A 19,755-nucleotide genomic window follows, 5' to 3' on the forward strand; every position below is an offset into this window, starting at 1 on the left:
AACGTGGCATGGTTGTTGGTGCCAGAAGGGCTGGTCTGAGTATTTCAGAAACTACTGATCTACTGGGATTTTCATGCACAACCATCTCTAGGGTTTACAGAGAATGGTCCGAAAAAGAAAAAAAATCCAGTGAGCGGCAGTTCTGTGGGCGGAAATGCCTTGTTGATGCCAGAGGTCAGAGGAGAATGGGCAGACTGGTTCGAGCTGATAGAAAGGCAACAGTGACTCAAATCGCCACCCGTTACAACCAAGGTAGGCCTAAGAGCATCTCTGAACGCACAGTGCGTCGAACTTTGAGGCAGATGGGCTACAGCAGCAGAAGACCACACCGGGTACCACTCCTTTCAGCTAAGAACAGGAAACTGAGGCTACAATTTGTACAAGCTCATCGAAATTGGACAGTAGAAGATTGGAAAAACGTTGCTTGGTCTGATGAGTCTCGATTTCTGCTGCGACATTCGGATGGTAGGGTCAGAATTTGGCGTAAACAACATGAAAGCATGGATCCATCCTGCCTTGTATGGAGCATCTTTGGGATGTGCAGCCGACAAATCTGCGGCAACTGTGTGATGCCATCATGTCAATATGGACCAAAATCTCTGAGGAATGCTTCCAGCACCTTGTTGAATCTATGCCACGAAGAATTGAGGCAGTTCTGAAGGCAAAAGGGGGTCCAACCCGTTACTAGCATGGTGTACCTAATAAAGTGGCCGGTGAGTGTATATTGCCAGTGTGTGCATCTGCGTCAGTCCTGCTAGTGGCATATCTGCCAGCCTCTTTCTGCCAGTCAAACTGTGTAGTGTAATAGAGTGGGCCTGATTTTTCTGCTGTCTCCCACACATAAAGAGGGAGATTTATATTGCCAGTGTGTGCATCTGCATCAGTCCTGCTAGTGGCATATCTGCCAGCCTCTTTCTGCCAGTCAAACTGTGTAGTGTAATACAGTTGGCCTGATTTTTCTGCTGTCTCCCACACATAAAGAGGGAGATTTATATTGCCAGTGTGTGCATCTGCGTCAGTCCTGCTAGTGGCATATCTGCCAGCCTCTTTCTGCCAGTCAAACTGTGTAGTGTAATACAGTGGGCCTGATTTTTCTGCTGTCTCCCACACATAAAGAGGGAGATTTATATTGCCAGTGTGTGTATCTGCATCAGTCCTGCTAGTGGCATATCTGCCAGCCTCTTTCTGCCAGTCAAACTTTTTAGTGTAATACAGTGGGCCTAATTTTTCTGCTGTCTCCCACATATAAAGAGGGAGATTTATATTGCCAGTGTGTGCATCTGCGTCAGTCCTGCTAGTGGCATATCTGCCAGCCTCTTTCTGCCAGTCAAACTGTGTAGTGTAATACAGTGGGCCTGATTTTTCTGCTGTCTCCCACACATAAAGAGGGAGATTTATATTGCCAGTGTGTGCATCTGCGTCAGTCCTGTTAGTGGCATATCTGCCAGCCTCTTTCTGCCAGTCAAACTGTGTAGTGTAATACAGTGGGCCTGATTTTTTCCTGCATTCTCCCACACATAAAAAGGGAGATTTAAATTCACAACAAGTTTACGTACACCTTCTACCTCGTTTTACAGGACCATATAACGGTTGTTAGTTTGGTTACATTTTTCTAAGAATGAGGAAGTCTGGTGGAAGAGGTCGTGGCCGTGGGTGGTCATTGCCAGCTGGTAATGATGGTAGTGGTGGTGGTCGTGGAGCATCAGGTGGTCGTGGGAAAAGCAATATAGCCTCTAAGTCTCGAGTTGTTGAGCCAGCGTCATCGTCTGGCTACACAAGGCCTCGAACGCTCCCTTTTCTGGGAGTAGGAAAACCGCTTTTAAAGCCGCAGCAGCAGGAAAAAGTTTTGGCTTTCCTTGCTGCCTCTGCCTCTAACTCTTTCGCCTCCTCTTCTAAAAGTGCAAAATTTAAAAACAGCGCGTCGTCAGTGGATGCTTCCGGTCAGGAACAAGTCGCTTCCTTGTGTCCTTCACCCACAACAACAGTGAAGGATGCGTCAGGCGACACAACAGGTTACTCCATGGAGCTCTTTACACATACCGTGCCTGGGTTAGAAAGAAAAATTGTTAACAGGCCATGCCTATTACAAGATGAATCGGACATGGAGTGCACAGATGCATAGCCACAGCTAGATCATTATGCTGTTCCATTGACTCAGATCACAACATTGCCCTCGCAGTGTACTGAGCCAGAATCTGACCCTGATGAGACTATGGTGCCCCGTCCCGAACGCTATAGCACCGGCTTACACGGTGACACAGAGGAAGGTGCACAGGACATGGAAGAGGAGGTGACAGATGACCCAGTTGTTGACCCCGATTGGCAGCCATTGTGAGAACAGGGTGCCGCTGGCAGTAGCTCTGAAGCGGAGGAGGAAGAGCCGCAGTAGGCATCAACATCGCAACAGCTTTCATCTGGCAGGCCCGTATCTGGCCAAAAACTTGCATCAAAACAAAAAACAGTTGTAGGACAACGTGGCCATCCGGTTAAAGTAGCACAGTGTGAAATGCCTGAAAAGGTATCCGATAGTAGGAAGAGTGCAGTCTGGCAATTTTTTAACCAAGATCCGAATTATCAGCGCAAAGTGATCTGTAAGAAATGCTCAAGGACCTTTAGCAGAGGTCAGAATGTAAAAAATTTAAATACAACTGGCATGCGTAGACATTTAACCGCAATGCACTTGCAAGCCTGGACTAACTACCAAAAGTCCCGTAATGTTGTTGCACCCACTCACAATGAAGCTAGTCAGCAATGCTACATTCCTTCCCTCACTGTAAGCCCACCGTTTAGGTCACAACCTGCAGCAAATGTGGAGGTATCGTCGCAAGGCCAAAGCAGTCAGGGAATCACCAGGTTCTTGGGAGGAAACACTGTATGTAGGCCAACAGCAAGAATACCATCACCAACCCTCTCTCAGTCTGCCATGTCCACCAGCACCCCAACTAGTTCCACCATATGCAGCTCTCCAGTTCAGCTCACCCTACAAGAGACTCTCGTTAGGAAAGGGAAGTACTCAGCCTCTCATCCGCGTACACAGGGTTTGAACGCCCACATTGCTAGACTAATCTCGTTAGAGATGATGCCCTACTGGTTGGTTGAAAGCGAAGCTTTCAAAGCCCTGATGGCCTACGCTGTACCACTCTACGACCAACCCAGTCGACACTTCTTTTCGAGAAAAGCCATCCCAGCCCTCCACCAGCATGTAAAAGACCGCATTGTCCATGCACTCCGGCAATCTGTCAGTAGAAAGGTGCACCTCACAACAGATGCATGGACCAGTAGGCATGGCCAGGGACGTTACGTGTCCATCACGGCACACTGGGTTAATGTGCTGGATGCAGGGTCCACAGGGGACAGCCAGATTGGGACAGTTCTGTCTAGCTCACGGTGTAGGAAACAGTTGGCTCTAGGCGTTCTCCACCCCTCCTCCTCCTCCTCATCCTCTAGCAGAAGCGAGAGCTCGTCCACAGACCGCATTCGCATGACCTCTCCATCCTCAGCTGCCACTGTTGCACCTGAGGTGTCCCATTATGGAACAGCTAGTGGCAAGCGTCAGCAGGCTGTATTGGAAATTAAGTGTTTGGGCGACAACAGACACACCGCGGAAGTTCTGTCCGAGTTCTTGCAGCAAGAAACTCAGTCATGGCTGGGCAGTGTACATCTTGAGGCAGGCAAGGTAGTCAGTGATAATGGAAGGAATTTTATGGCTGCCATAGCCCTTTCACAACTGAAACACATTCCTTGCCTGGCTCACAACTTGAACCTGGTGGTGCAGTGCTTCCTGAAAAGTTATTCGGGGTTATCCGACCTGCTCCTGAAGGTGCGCAGACTTTGCTCGCACATTCGCCGTTCACCCGTACACTCCAGCCGTATGCAGAACCATCAGCGATCATTGAAGCTTCCCCAGCACCGCCTAATAATCGATGTTGCAACAAGTTGGAACTCAACACTGCACATGGTTCAGAGGCTGTGCAAACAGAGGCGTGCTGTAATGTATTTGTGGGAGGATACACATACACGGGCAGGCAGTTGGATGGCAGACATGGAGTTGACAGGTGTGCAGTGGTCGAAGCTACAAGACCTCTGTCAAGTCCTTCAGTGTTTTGAGGAATGCACACGGCTGGTTAGTGCAGACGACGCCATCATAAGCATGAGCATCCCACTAATGCGTCTGCTGATGCAAAGTTTGACGCACATTAAGGAGCAGGCGTCTGCAGCAGAGGAGGAGGGAAGCCTTGATGACAGTCAGCCATTGTCTGCTCAGGGAAGACTCCTGGATGAGGTGGCGGACAAAGAGGAGGAGGACGAGGAGGATGATGGGGATGAATATCTATGGGAGGAGGAAGCTTCTCAGGGGCCAATACATACTGGTGGCTTTGCAAGGTCAGGTACAGGGTTTTTGAGGGAGACAAGTGATGTTGATTTGTCAGAAAGTGCTCCTCAACCCAGCACAAGCAGTGAATTGACACCTGGAACATTGGCCCACATGGCGGATTATGCCTTGCGTATCCTAAAAAGGGACCCCCGCATTATCAAAATGATGACCGATGACGATTACTGGTTGGCCTGCCTCCTGGATCCACGCTATAAAGGGAAATTGCAAAGTATAATGCCACATGAGAACCTTGAGCAAATATTGGCTACCAAACAAGCAACTCTTGTAGACCACTTGGTTCAGGCATTCCCAGCACACAGCGGCGGTGATGGTTCTCACACGAGCTGCAGGGGGCATCATGGCAGAGGTGTTAGAGGTGCACAAATCAGAAGTGGAGTTGGACAGAGGGGTTTTATGACCAGGTTGTGGAGTGATTTCGCAATGACCGCAGACACGACAGGTACTGCAGCATCGATTCAAAGTGACAGGAGACAACATTTGTCCAGTATGGTTACTAACTATTTTTCCGCTCTTATCGATGTTATCCCTCACACGTCATTCCCATTTGAATACTGGTCATCCAAAATAGACACCTGGCCTGAATTGGCAGAATATGCTTCACAGGAGCTTGCCTGCCCAGCTGCTAGTGTGCTATCAGAAAGAGTATTCAGTGCTGCTGGTTCAATACTGACCGAAAAAAGGACTCGTCTGGCTACCCAAAATTTTGATGATCTAACCATCATTAAAATGAATCAATCATGGATTTCTAATTATTTTGCCCCACCTTTCCCGGCTGACTCCTAGCTTTCCTGTAAAAAGGTCTTGCTTTTGGACTGGTCTTACTGACTGTTCCAATTTCTCTATTTGCAGCTGCTGTATGTCCATTATACGACATTTTTAAACCACCCTAAATGGGCCGACTCCACCCATGGGGCCTTGGTCAGTCACCACTTGGCGCAAGCACCCGTGAGAGTGCCGTTTGTCTGAAGAGGTGGGAGTGCCCACTTTTGGGCGACAGCACAGGCACAGGGTCCCTCATAGTACAATGAAGTGTCTCTGGCGGTGGTGGTGCGCACCCAGCGTCAGACACACCGTTGTAACATGAGGGGCCCTGGGCCAGTACCGCCGCCCATGAGAGAGTGTCCCCCCCAGCTCAAACAGTGCTCTACCACTTGCAAAATTATCTCTCACTGCTCCACCACTGTTTAGTCTATGCGGTTAAATCCTTCAATGGCACTTCCAATAACAATTTGTTGACATGTATGATGCTAGTAAAAATATTCAGGGGCCCTGTCCTACATTTACACCAGTTAATACTTTGCGCCAAATACCAATGCCTGCAAGTCAGCAGAGGAGCCCACCCCTATACCTAGGTATGCCACCTGTTTATTTATTTATTTTTTGGCAAGACATTAACATGTATTTATTATTTTGGAGTACTAACTGTGTCAGACACACCTTCCAATTTTCCTCCGCTGACCACACCAACTAATAAAACCTGCATTGAGCCAAATTTTTGTTATTTTAGGCCTACTAAGTCTGTCTGCGGTCCCTCCTTCCAATTGTCCTCCGCTGACCACACCAATGCTGCCCGTGTACCCCTGTAACCTTTTTTAAACCTGCATCGAGCCAACTTTGTAGTGTATGGCCTACTACCAGTGTCTGTCTGCGCCCCTCAATACAGCTGTCCTCCTCTTAAAAAATCTGAGCTGCAATTGTCAGGTTTTCAGCTTATCGGAATTTGAAAACTGCATTGGGGCTACAAGTTTGGTTGGGTTCTACAAACGGTGTCTGCCGCTACAAGGTGTTCTCCAGGTTTACTTTCCGGAGCTTCAATCTTCAGGCTCTCTTTAAGTAGTTGTTAATGTAACACTGCAGTTGGCCTACTAGTTTGGTTGGGGCCTACTAACGGTGTCTGCCGCTCCAAGGTGTTCTCCAGGTTTACTTTCCCGAGCTTCAATCTTCAGGCTCTCACTAAGTAGTTGTTAATGTAACACTGCAGTTGGCCTACTAGTTTGGTTGGGCCCTAATAACGGTGTCTGCCGCTCCTTGGTGTTGTCCTCCACTGAACAAAGCTGAGCTTCAATCTTCAGGCTTTCGGCCTATAGGAATTTTGAAACTGCATTTGGGCTACTAGTTTGGGTGGGCCTACTAACGGTGTCTGCCGCTCCTTGCTGTTCTCCTCCACTGATCAAAGCAGTGCCGCCTGTTTACTACTGTTACCAATTTTGAACTGCATTTAGCCTACTTACTTATTTGGGCCTACTCACTGTGTCAGCCTCTCATTACAGTTGTCCTCCACTGACCAAAGCAATGCCGCCTGTTTAGTCCTGTTACCAATTTTGAACTGCATGTAGCCTACTTTATTATTTGGGCCTATATTTGTGTTTCCTCCTCATCCTGCCCATTGCCTAGCCAGTGCTAGATGAGTCTGCTGGTACATTGACCCAGACCACAACATTCCCCTTGCACGCTACACAACCAGAATCTGACCCTGCTGAAAGTCAGGTTCCCCTTCCTGCATACTATACCACCTTACACGGGGACAAAGAGGAAGGTGCAGATGAAAGTGTAGGTTCCTTCATCAGGTGGGGGGGGCATACTCGTTGGCGACGTCACTGGCACAGGGCCCCTCATAGTACGCAAAAGTGTTGCTGCCGGTGGGAGGCGCCCCCGCCATGCAAACACACCGCCGTACTTTGAGAGGCCCTATGCCAGTACCAATGCGAACGAGTGGGCCCCCCCTGCTTGCTCAGGATCACAGCACTAGCAAAGTTGAAATACTTACCTCTCCCTGCTCCACCGCCGTGACATAGTCAACGTTTCCTGGGCCCACTAAAAACTTGAACCAGCCCTACCCCAGCAGAATTTTAGCCAAATTACCCCCAATTTCCAATGCCTAACTATTATTATAAAGTAAATTAAGATTGACAAGCTTCAGTAACAAGTATGGATGTTTTTGCCATTAAAATGGGCACTGTAGGTGTTTTCCTGGCCTCCACTCACTGCCGACTATGCTTCCCCATTGACTTGCATTGGGTTTCGTGTTTCGGTCGATCCCCGACTTTTCGCGATAATCGGCCGATTTCACTCGACTTGACTTTTGAGAAAGTCGGGTTTCGCAAAACCCGACTCGATCTTAAAAAAGTAAAAGTCGCTCAACCCTAGTGATCACAAAATAATAAGTTTTCATGTATCCTTTAATAAGATGTGTAGTAGAGGGGTGACAAGGACACTAAAAGTTCAGGAGGGCAAATTTCCAACTGATGAGAGAGGATCTTGGTGCAATTAACTGGGACGATATCCTGAGACATAAAAATACACAAAGAAAATGGGAGACGTTTATTAGCATCCTGGATAGGACCTGTGCACAGTATATACCGTATGGGAATAAACATACTAGAAATAGGAGGAAACCAATATGGCTAAATAGAGCTGTAAGGGGCGCAATAAGGGACAAAAAGAAAGCATTTAGAGAATTAAAGGAAGTAGGTAGTGATGAGGAATTAAATAAATATAGAAAATTAAATAAATTCTGTAAAAAGCAAATCAAGGCAGCAAAGATTGAGACAGAGAGACTCATTGCCAGAGAGAGTAAAAATAATCCCAAAATATTCTTTAACTACGTAAATAGTAAGAAACTAAAAAATGATAGTGTTGGCCCCCTTAACAATAGTCTGGGGGAAATGGTGGATGAGGATGAGGAAAAAGCCAATATGCTAAATGACTTTTTTTCATCAGTATTTACACAAGAAAATTCCATGGCAGACAATATGACTAGTGATAAAAATTCCCCATTAAATGTCACCTGCTTAACCCAGCAGGATGTACAGCGGCGTCTAAAAATAACTAAAATTGACAAATCTCCGGGCCCGGATGGGATACACCCCCGAGTACTGCAGGAATTAAGTACAGTCATTGATAGACCATTATTTTTAATCTTTAAAGACTCCATAATAACAGGGTCTGTACCACAGGACTGGCGTATAGCAAATGTGGTGCCAATATTCAAAAAGGGGACAAAAACTGAACTCGGTAATTATAGGACAGTAAGCTTAACCTCTACTGTGGGTAAAATCCTGGAGGGCATTTTAAGGGATGCTATGCTGGAGTATCTGAAGAGGAATAACCTCATGACCCAGTATCAGCACGGGTTTACTAGGGACCGTTCATGTCAGACTAATCTGATCAGCTTCTATGAAGAGGTAAGTTCCGGACTGGACCAAGGGAACCCAGTGGACGTAGTGTATATGGACTTTTCAAAAGCTTTTGAAATGGTGCCACACAAAAGGTTGATACACAAAATGAGAATAATGGGGATAGGGGAAAATATGTGTAAGTGGGTTAAGAGCTGGCTCAGGGAAAGGAAACAAAGGGTGGTTATTAATGGAGCACACTCGGACTGGGTCGCGGTTAGCAGTGGGGTACCACAGGGGTCAGTATTGGGCCCTCTTTTTTAACATATTTATTAATGACCTTGTAGGGGGCATTCAGAGCAGAATTTCAATATTTGCGGATGACACTAAACTCTGCAGGGTAATCAATACAGAGGAGGACAATTTTATATTACAGGATGATTTATGTAAACTAGAAGCTTGGGTTGATAAATGGCAAATGAGCTTTAATGGGGATACATGTAAGGTCATGCACTTGGGTAGAAGTAATAAGATGTGTAACTATGTGCTTAATTTTAAAACTCTGGGTAAAACCGTCGATGAAAAAGACCTGGGAATATGGGTGGATGACAAACTCACATTTAGTGGCCAGTGTCAGGCAGCTGCTACAAAGGCAAATAAAATAATGGGATGCATTAAAAGAGGCATAGATGCTCATGAGGAGAACATTATTTTACCTCTATACAAGTCACTAGTTCGACCACACTTAGAATACTGTGCACAGTTCTGGTCTCCGGTGTATAAGAAAGACATAGCTGAACTAGGGCGGGTGCAGAGAAGAGCGACCAAGGTTATTAGAGGACTGGGGGGTCTGCAATACCAAGATAGGTTATTACACTTGGGGCTATTTAGTTTGGAAAAATGAAGACTAAGGGGTGATCTTATTTTAATGTATAAATATATGAGGGGACAGTACAAAGACCTTTCTGATTATCTTTTTAATCATAGACCTGAGGCAGGGACAAGGGGGCATCATCTACGTCTGGAGGAAAGAAGGTTTAAGCATAATAACAGACGCGGATTCTTTACTGTAAGAGCAGTGAGACTATGGAACTCTCTGCCGCATGAAGTTGTAATGAGTGATTCATTACTTAAATTTAAGAGGGGACTGGATACCTTTCTGGAAAAGTATAATGTCACAGGGTATATATACTAGATTCCTTGATAGGGCGTTGATACAGGGAACTAGTCTGATTGCCGTATATGGAGTCGGGAAGGAATTTTTTTCCCCAAAGTGGAGCATACTATTTGCCACATGGTTTTTTTTGCCTTCCTCTGGATCAACATGTTAGGTCATGTTAGGTTAGGCTATGGGTTGAACTAGATGGACTTAAAGTCTTCCTTCAACCTTAATAACTATGTTACTATGTTACTATTGCACTGTATTTTGAGGTCCTTGCTGCCTAAAGCTGTGCTCAGTCCTCTGCTCCTTCTTGTCTGTATGGCAGCTTGAGCCTATTACAGGTGTCACTCCTTCATGGTGGCTCCGGGCTCTCATTTGCTGCTGTGCCTTCAGATGTTGTGATGGGCCAGGTGACCTGCAGTCACCTGTCCTCCTGATTTAACTGCCGGGACTTCAGTACCCGCACAACCACAGACTCCGGCACCCATTCCCTAGTACTTGGCTCTGAGGTGCGCTCATCTACAGCTCCAATCCTCAGGTTCCTCCTTGACTTCCTCTCTCCTCTCTGTTGTCCTCAGACTAACTGACTAGCCCCGCCTCCAGGCCAGAACTTATAAAGCGGCTCCCCTGAAACTGGGTGTAGATCTCCCCCTTCTGGTCAGGGGTCAGGAAAGTGTTGCATGCCAGTGTTACCTGCTAAGGGGATCCCTTCTTTCTTCCAGGCATGACATCACCCCCTGTGAGGGAGGCAATGCCACTGTGGCAATCGGACTCCAGGGGTGCCACAATAGCACTTTTTTGCAATGTCACCGCACTTAGAATTTTTTCCCATTTTCCAGTACACTATTTGGTAAAACAAATGATGTCTTTCAAAAGTACAACTGGTCCCACAACAAACAAGCCCTCACATGTCCATATTGATAGAAAAATAAAAAAGTTATGGTTCTGGGAGGAAAGGAAGCAAATAACAGAAATTGGAAATGGCTGTGGGGTGAAGGGATTAATCTTTGGCTAGAGCCAGACTTTGTCTCCTGCCAGTCCTGACCCAGCAATGAGCTCAGTGCAAACATCTGAATTAACTGAGGATCTTACAGAAGTCCCAGACTGGAGGGAGAAGAAGTGACCGTTCATAGAACCAACCTAACTACAACTCCATAAAATTCGAGGCCAAAAGGTAACTTTTATCCAGAGATCAACCAACTACTTTTGCTACATATATAGCATTTGTGTCACAAAATGTGATGTACCATAATTCTTCATGCAACTAGGAGCCTATTCAATGGAGAAAGCTTTCTCTGCATTGGGTTTTGCGTAAAATCTAAAATTTGGCTTGGTTTATGGAGTCGTTTAGAGAACTGTGAACTCCATCCTGACAGTCTATATAGGCTTTTTTCACATGTCAGTGAAAAACAAACCATTCTTGGATCTGATGATCGACCACAGGGACTCCTGACATTAGTTAAATTTATTATGGGCACATAAGAAGCATTTAGCACAAGTCTTCAGACCTGGAGAAGGGGCTGAGTCTTCCCATCCAAGCACAGTCTATTTTTCATTGACATGTTAAACTGTATTTAAGAGAAAAATGAGATTCATCCTTCAATAAATCTTGACTCTTGATAAAATCCAACATGTTTCCCAGCCTCAGAAAGACAAAATAACACTAGAAAATTGGACAATGTGTATTTTTATGATGTGTGAGGTCCCTTATAAGTAAATATTATTTTTCATTGTTTCATTGCAGCCATTTGGCAAATTCAAAAAAGTTCCTTTTTTTTTCTTATTAATGTACACTCCGCACTCCATCTTGACTGGAAAAACAGAAATGTAGTAATTTTTGCAAATTGATTTTAAAAAAACCTTAAATATCACATGATCATAAGTATTCAGACCCTTTGCTCAGTATTGAGTAGAAGCACCTTTTGAGCTAGTACAGCCAGGAGTCTTCTTGGGAATGATGCAACAAGTTTTTCACACCTGGAATTGGGGATCCTCTGCCTTTCTTCTTTGCACATCCTCACCAGTTCTGTCAGGCTGGATGGTGAACGTTGGTGGACAGCCATTTTCAGGTCTATCCAGAGATGCTCAATTGGGTTTAGATCAGGGCTCTGGCTGGGCCAGTCAAGAATGGTCACAGAGTTGTTCTGAAGCCACTCCTTTGTTATTTTAGCTGTGTTCTTAGGGTCATTGTATTGTTGGAAGGTGAAACTTCGGCCAAGTCTGAGGTGTAGAGCACTCTGGAAGAGGTTTTCATCCAGGATATCACTGTACTTGGCCACATTCAGGTTTCCTTCAATGACAACCAGTTGTCCTTTCCCTGCAGCTGAAAAACACCCCCATAGCATGATACTGCCACCACCATGTTTCACAGTTGGAATTGTGTTTGGCAGGTGATGAGTGTTGCACCCCAGGAGTCCAGTTACCACAGTGGCATTGCCTCCCTCATAGGGGGTGATGTCATGCCTGGAAGGAAGGAGGGTTCCCCTTGCCAGGTAATACCAGCATCCAACACTTTTCATTACCCCAGACCAGAAGGGGGAGCTCTAACACCTGGTATCAGGGGAGCTTCCCTATAAGTTCTGGCCAGGAGGCGGAGTTAGTGAGTCTTGTCTGAGTCTGAGGGAGTGAGAAGAGGGAACTCGAGGAGAACTTGGGAAGTGAAGCTGTAACCAAGCTCACTCCAGAACAGATCACTAACAAAATAGGACTCCAGAGTCATTGGCTGTGTGGGTGTTGTACGCCCCAACAGCTGGATCTGGAGGGCAGGGAACTGCTAGCTCACTGGCACCTTGAACACCCAGAGGCACCAAAGCAGACCAAGAGCCCAGGGCTGCCGGTGGAAAGGCAGTGCTCAGGATAGGCTCATGCTGTCTGCCATACAGGTTAGAAGCAACATGCAGGAGAGGAACTTGAGCAGAGCTTAAAGCAGCAAGGGCCTAAGAGAACAGTGCAGAAGGAAGGCCTCTGAACCCACCTAGCTAGAAGGATCCGAAGTTGCTTTCAGGCTGCCCAGACTCAATCATCATGTGTTACCCATGCCCTGGACTGCACCTGCAACTTACAAATAAAGGAAACTCCAGTTCTTTTGTCCTCCCGTTATTTCCTGCACCCCAACGTCTATGATCCCTATGATCCCTTACCAACTATACTGGTAGCCCTGTGGCCCTGCTCCACCTGTGGGGAGCAGAACCATCCCAGCTTTGTCACCATTGGCCCCAGCGGTCACCTTAAGCAGCGTCGGCCACTCATTGCCAAACACCACAGGTGGCGCCACAAACTAATCACCCATAAACTTTATTCCCCTTTCAATTTAGTTTTATTGAATGCCCAAGGCCATTGACCGGGTCACTGCTGCTGTGACAATCCCCTTGAAGACCTGTCCAACCCAGCATGAGTACCCCATAGCTCTAGTGGGCACTCCAATGAGCAGTGCCTGGTTTTCTCCACACATACCGCTTAGAATTATCACAAAAAAGGTATATCTTCGTCTCATCAAACCAGGCAATCTTATTTCTCATAGTCTTGAAAGCCTTCATGTGTTTTTAACAAACTCTATGTAGACTTTCATATGTCTTGCACTGAGGAGAGGCTTCTGTCGGGTCACTCTGCCATAAAGGCCAGATGGGTGGAGGGCTGCAGTGATACTTGACTTTGTGGAACTTTCTCCCTCCTCCCTACTGCATCTCTGGAACTTAGCCACAGTGATCTTGGGGTTCTTCTAAACTTCTCTCACCAAGGCTCTTCTCCCACGATTGCTCAGTTTGGCTGGACAGCCAGTCTAGGAAGACTTCTGGTGGTCCCAAATTTCTTACATTTAAAGATTATGGAGGCCACTGTGCTCTTAGGAAACTTGAATACTGCAGAAATTCTGTTGTAGCCTTGGCCAGATCTGTGCCTTGCCACAATTCTGTCTCTTTGCTTCTTGGCCAGTCCTTTGACCTCATGATTCTCATTTGGTCTGACATGCACTGTGAGCTGTGAGGTCTTATATAGACAGATGTATGCCTTTCCAAATCATGTCTTATCAGTTTAATTAAACACAGCTGGACTCCAATGAAGGAGCACAACCATCTCAAGGAGGATCACAAGGAAATGGACAGCATGTGATTTAAATATGAGTGTCTGAGCAAAGGGTCTGAATACTTATGATAATGTGATATTTAGTTTTTTTTCTTTTTTTATAAATTTGCAAAAAATTCTACATTTCTTTTTTTTTCATCAACATGGGGGGCAGAGTGTACATTAATGAAAAAAAAAAGAACTTTTTTGAATTTACAAAATGGCTGCAAAGAAAAAGAGTGAAAAATTTAAATGGGTCTGAATACTTTCCTCACCCACTGAAAAAATTTAAATGTATATATCTTTTAGAGGTGTGGAGAAGTCCAAATAGAACTTTTGATATGTGGTCCTGTGATTGCTATGTACGCCCCTGCTTGCAGGGCAGTAATAATGAGGCTTGTTATTCAAAGTCTGAGGCCCAAGGGGTCCCATTGTCAGATTGCCCTCATCATAAGCAACGTACCCGGCAGGGAGGGGGGCCCAGACACATTTTTTGAACAGGGGCCCCAAGCTGTCAGTGTCCGCCCCTGATCAATCATGTGAACGGATATCTTTAGATACATAACAAAGGAAGTTTAATCAAAGTAATGCAAGGAAACAAGCAAAATAACAATTTGTTCCTTATATATAGTTTATTCCATTATTCCACGCCATCAAAGGAAGGAGTAAAGAAATTAATAGCACTTACTGGACACTAGTGACACCTGGCAGAGCCAGTTGACTGTAAAGTTATCTGCTGGGACAAAAAAATCAAAGCTCTAGCCAGAACCGCCAGATGAGATATGAACCTATGTTATGCAGCTCCATCATATCAGGAACCAATTATCATACAAGACTCAAAAAAACACACAATAATATAAGACTAGAGACATGTCACAATGTTTTTATTAACATAAACTGATTCCATATGTTGAAAATCACAATGTATAGAGATTGTTCATACGGGCATAACAATGCTAAAAATAAAATAGAAAAATATATTTTTTTCCGAAAAGCCATTATATTGTTTATTTGTATTGCATAATTTATTAGAGAAGTCTTTATATTTAGTAAATTCTAGAAAGTCTAGAATTCTCAAAAGTTGATCTTCAGCTCAGAAACGAGGGACGACATTCATATGGTAGGACTGAGGTCTTGAAGCATTGGTGTTGGGCAAAGGTCTAATGCTCAGATTTTTTCTGTCTACAGTGGGCTCCAAGGTGAACTTCTGCAGTATGTTGGTAAGAAAGAGGAAGAGCTCCATGCGAGCCAGGCCTTCTCCCAAACACAAGCGTTTGCCTGAGAAACAGAACAAGCATAGAAAATAAGAAGTCAAGATTGATTTTATTCACCACTGCGTAATACTTAATATACCCTATGGCAGACCTGGGCAAAGTGCGGCCTGCAGGCCACATCTGGCCCTCTGTCTGTCTCAGTCCGGCCAGTGGACTAAGACAGCCATGGGGCTGAAAACCTGACGTCCGCTGTCCGCACCATGGTTGCCCGCTCACTCGCTGTCTCCCGCAGTTAGCATTGGTGGTGGAGGGGCCACTTCCTCCACCAATCAGTGTGTAAAACAGCTGATGCGATTACATTATATCATCGCGTCAGCTGTGTACCGCCGGAGAGTCAGTTCATCGGAGACAGCAACAGAAGCAGGGTGCCTGGGAACTGGTCTGAGGTGAGTATGCTTTTTTTCATGTTGTGAGGCAGTGACTCGTGTCACAGGTATGGGTCGCTGTGTGTTCTCCCCAGGTTGTGCATGAAAACAGATGAAGTCCATAGGTGTGCATGGCAGTCACGGATTTCCATTCTGGGTTTTCCATGTTGCTGAAAGCCACAGGTTTGTTTGTTAAAAACCCTGCAGTAAGGGGTATGGGTGTGTCAGGTGTCAGGTGCAACGTCAGTGTCAGTCTGGTGTGTGCTCTTGTGCAGAGCAGAGGCCTGCAGATCGGTGGCTGTGTGTGGGAAGCATCCTAAGCCAATGGAGCCAGCAGATATGAAAGCTGAATAGCCTGGTACCCGCAGCGTACACAGCGATGCAAGTCATCCATGGTAACTGGTCTCGGATGCAGACAGTCCTGTGCCTGAAAGAGTCAGATGTGGACAGTCCTGTGTCCAGACGTGAACCGAAGGTGGATGTCATGTGCCTGAAAGAGTTGGATGTGGACAGTCCTATGCCCGTCCGGTGCCCGGCTGCTATCCGGGGGATATCCTAGGCTGTGTATGGCTGTGAGTAAAGAGTCTATGATACAGTGGTGCAGGACACCCATGGGAACTAGTCAGATTACGACTGGCGTGTGTAGTGTCTGCAACATGTGAAGCTGTATTTGGAGACTGTAATATGGCGTGCAGTCGCCCCACAGATACTGGACAAGGAGAGGTCTGGCCTGTTTAGGGACTGCAATCTAAAGCTGTATGATGTGTAGTGCTACGAAACGGGCACTAAGACGGGATGCAACTGTCTGTATTGAACTATTGATTTCATGTACTATAAAGTGCTATGCACCTTTATGTGTGAAGTATCATATTAAAGAGACTTTTGTGTTTAAACTTTGTGGTTCACCACCTCTTTACTGCGTATGGTGCTACCGCAGCATTATATATGGTGGAGAATGCGGGCAGTGTGAACTGAGGCATATCCCAAAGCATGCTGCATAGCATTGTGCAATCTGCTGTAAAAAAATTTTCAAGGCAGTTTGCTGTGGCTCAGTGGGTTGAAGACTAATAGCAGTAACTCGGTGGGGTTACAAAGATTTACTGTGAATCGGCGGGTCCATGATGTCTGCGTTGCGGAGGAGCTGCAGTTGCAGCAAGAGGTTCTGCAGCAGTAGGGGCTGCAGTGGAAGCAGCAGAGAATGTGCTTATGTGCTGTGCCGGGGGTAGAATCCGAAAATGTTGAGGTACCTGCCATAGGGGTCGCCAAATTAGGGTCAGATTGTAATCCCGATAGGTTCCCCCTAGAGGTGTTGGCAAGAGAGACTGAAAATGTTGTTTTGTGTGGGGATGTCAAAGAGTCATACAGATGTCCTGTCTCGTGCCCATAAGGGGTAACAAGTGTTCATCCTCACGGGTAGGGGTCGCTGTGTGTTCTCTCCAGGTTGTGCATGAAGACAGATGAAGTCCATAGGTGTGCATGGCAGTCACGGATTTCTGGTCTGGGTTTTCCATGTGGCTGAAAGCCACAGGTTTGTTTGTTAAAAACTCTGCAGTAAGGGGTATGGGTGTGTCAGGTGTCAGGTGCAACGTCAGTGTCAGTCTGGTTTGTGCTCTTGTGCAGAGCAGAGGCCTGCATTGCACTGGCTGTGTGTGTGAAGCAGCACAGGCCAGAGGAGCCAGAAGCTATGGCAGCTGAATAGTCTGGCACTCGCAGCATACACAGCGATGCAGGTCGTCCATGGTAACTGGTCTCGAATGTGGACATTCCTATGCCCGGAGGTGCTGGAGGTGGATGTCCTGTGCCTGAAAGAGTAGTAAGTGGACAGTCCTGTGCTCGGAGGTGAACCAGAGGTGGATATCCAGTGCCCAAAAGAGGACTGGCATGTGAAAAGATTAGAAACAGGTGGATATGGTGCCTGGCTGTTATCCAGAAGATATCCTGGGCTGTGTATGACTGTGTGAGTAAAGATTCTGTGATACAGTGGTGCAGGACACCCACGGGAACAAATCAGAGGAGGACTGGCATGTGTAGTGTCTGCAACATGTGAAGCTGTGTTTGGAGACTGTAATATGGCGTGCGGTCGCCCCACAGATACTGGAAGGTCTGGCCTGTTTAGGGACTGCAATCTAAAGCCATATGATGTGTAGTGTTATGAAATGGGCACTGAGACGAGATGCAACTGTGTGTATTGAACTATTGATGTCATCTACTATAAAGTGCTATGCACCTGTGAAGTAACACATTAAAGAGACTTTTGTGTTTGAACTTTGTGGGTCACGGCCACTTCACTGCGTACGGTGCAACCGCAGCAACACAATGTGTATGAACATGGGGATTCTATGGGATAAACATAGGGATTCTATGGGGGTGAACATAGGGATTCTATGGAGGTGAACATGGGGATCCTATGGGGTGAACATGGGGATTCTATGGGAGAGAGCATGGGGAATCTATGGGGTGAACATGGGGATTTTATGGGGTGAACATGGGGATTCTATGGGGGTGAACATTGGGATTCTATGGGGGAGAAAATGGGGATTCTATTGGTGAACATGGGGATTCTATGGTGGTGAACATGGGGATGCTACTGGGGTGAACATGGGGATTCTATGGGGTGAACATGGGGATTCTATGGGATGAACATGGGGATACTATAGGGTGAACATGGGGCATCTATGGGGGTGAACATGAGGATTCTATGGGGGTGAACATGGGGATTCTATGGGGTAAACATGGGGATTCTATGGGGGAGAAAATGGGGATTCTATGGGGGTGAACATGGGGATTCTATGGTGGTGAATATGGGGATGCTACTGGGGTGAACATGGGGATTCTATGGGGGTGAACATGGGGATTCTATGGGGGAGAAAATGGAGATTCTATTGGTGAACATGGGGATTCTATGGTGGTGAACATGGGGATGCTACTGGGGTGAACATGGGGATTCTATGGGGTGAACATGGGGAAGCTATGGGGTGAACATGGGGATGCTATTGGGTGAACATGGGGATTCTATGGGGTGAACATGGGGATTCTATGGGGTAAACATGGGGATTCAATGAGGTGAACACGGGGATTCTGTGGGGGTGAACAACGGGATTCTATGGGGGTGACATGCAGCACATGGGGAGGCTATGGGGTGTCATGCTGCACAGGGAGGCTATGGGTGTGTCATGTTGCACATTAGGAGGCTATGGGGTATCATGCTGCACATGGGGTGGCTATGGAGGTGACATGCTGAACATGGTGAGGCTATGGGAAGGCTGTATACTGTCATGCAATATATGGGGAGGCTGTGTGGGGGCTCAATCAGTTTATGGGGAAGCTGTGGAGGCATCATGCAGTATATGGGAGGCTGTGTGGGGCCACATTCAGTATGTGGAGAAACTGTGGGGCTCATGATGTATATAAGTAGGTTGTGTGGTGCTCATGCAGTTTGAGGAGGCTGTGTTGGGCCTCATGCAGTGTATGGGGAGGCTTTGGTGGGCTCATGCTGTACATGGGGAGGCTTTGTGGGGCTCATGCTGTACATGGGGAGGCTATGTGTGGCTCATACTGTACATGGGGAGGCTTTGTGGGGCTCATGCCATACATGGGGAGGCTATGTGGGGCTCATGCTGTACATGGGGAGGCTGCATGGGGCTCATGCTGTACATGGGGAGGCTGCATGGGGCTCATGCTGGACATGGGGAGGCTTTGTGGTGCTCATGCTGTACATGGGAAGGCTATGTGGGGCTCATTGTTGTGAACTCCGTTTTCAGGCTCCCTCTTGTGGTCACAGATGGTATTGTGTGACTTTGGTTTTTTGGCTCCCCCTGGTGGTTTGGTTTATTATCCTGCGGGTCTGCTGGATCAGCTGCCTCGTTATTCACCAGGGAGGCTCCTATTTAGCTCTGCTTCACTTCCACTTGTTGCCGGCTGTCAATGTATTCAGTGCTATTCTGATTACTCCTGATTATCTCGTTTTCTGCCTCTTCAGGATAAGCTAAGTTCTGTTTGAATATTTTTTGCTCATCTGCCTGCAATATGATTTCTGTGTATGATGAGTCTAGTCCAGCTTGCTAATATGTGATTTCTTTTTGCTGGTAAGCTCTGGGGTACGGAGTTGCTTCCCCCGCACCGTTAGTTGGTGCGGGGGCTCGAGCAATCTCTGCGTGGATATTTTGAATAGGGTTTTTTATTGACCGCACAGTTCCCTTCCTATTTTCTGCTATCTAGTATTAGCGGGCCTCATTTGCTAAATCTGATTTCATCTCTGCGTTTGTGCTTTCCCCTTAACTCACCGTTATTATTTGTGGGGGGCTATTCTATATCTTTGGGGTCATTCCACTGAGGCAAGAGAGGACTTTCTTTCCCTCCAGGAATAGTCAGTTTCTCAGGCCGT

At 46.5% G+C, this 19,755-nt stretch overlaps 1 protein-coding gene across 1 annotated transcript in view; it reads right to left on the reverse strand.

Annotated features, from left to right (window-relative positions):
- Positions 1–14,813: 14,813 nt before the first annotated feature.
- LOC143805897 (cytochrome P450 2G1-like) overlaps positions 14,814–19,755 on the reverse strand; it is a 93,147-nt gene continuing 88,205 nt past the window's right edge. The window contains exon 9 of the mRNA XM_077285647.1: positions 14,814–15,010. Coding sequence (XP_077141762.1) covers positions 14,826–15,010 — 185 coding nt within the window. The 3' untranslated portion in view covers positions 14,814–14,825. The remainder of the gene's footprint in view (positions 15,011–19,755) is intronic.

Source organism: Ranitomeya variabilis, chromosome 2 (assembly GCF_051348905.1).
Source record: "Ranitomeya variabilis isolate aRanVar5 chromosome 2, aRanVar5.hap1, whole genome shotgun sequence".
NCBI lineage: Eukaryota > Metazoa > Chordata > Amphibia > Anura > Dendrobatidae > Ranitomeya > Ranitomeya variabilis.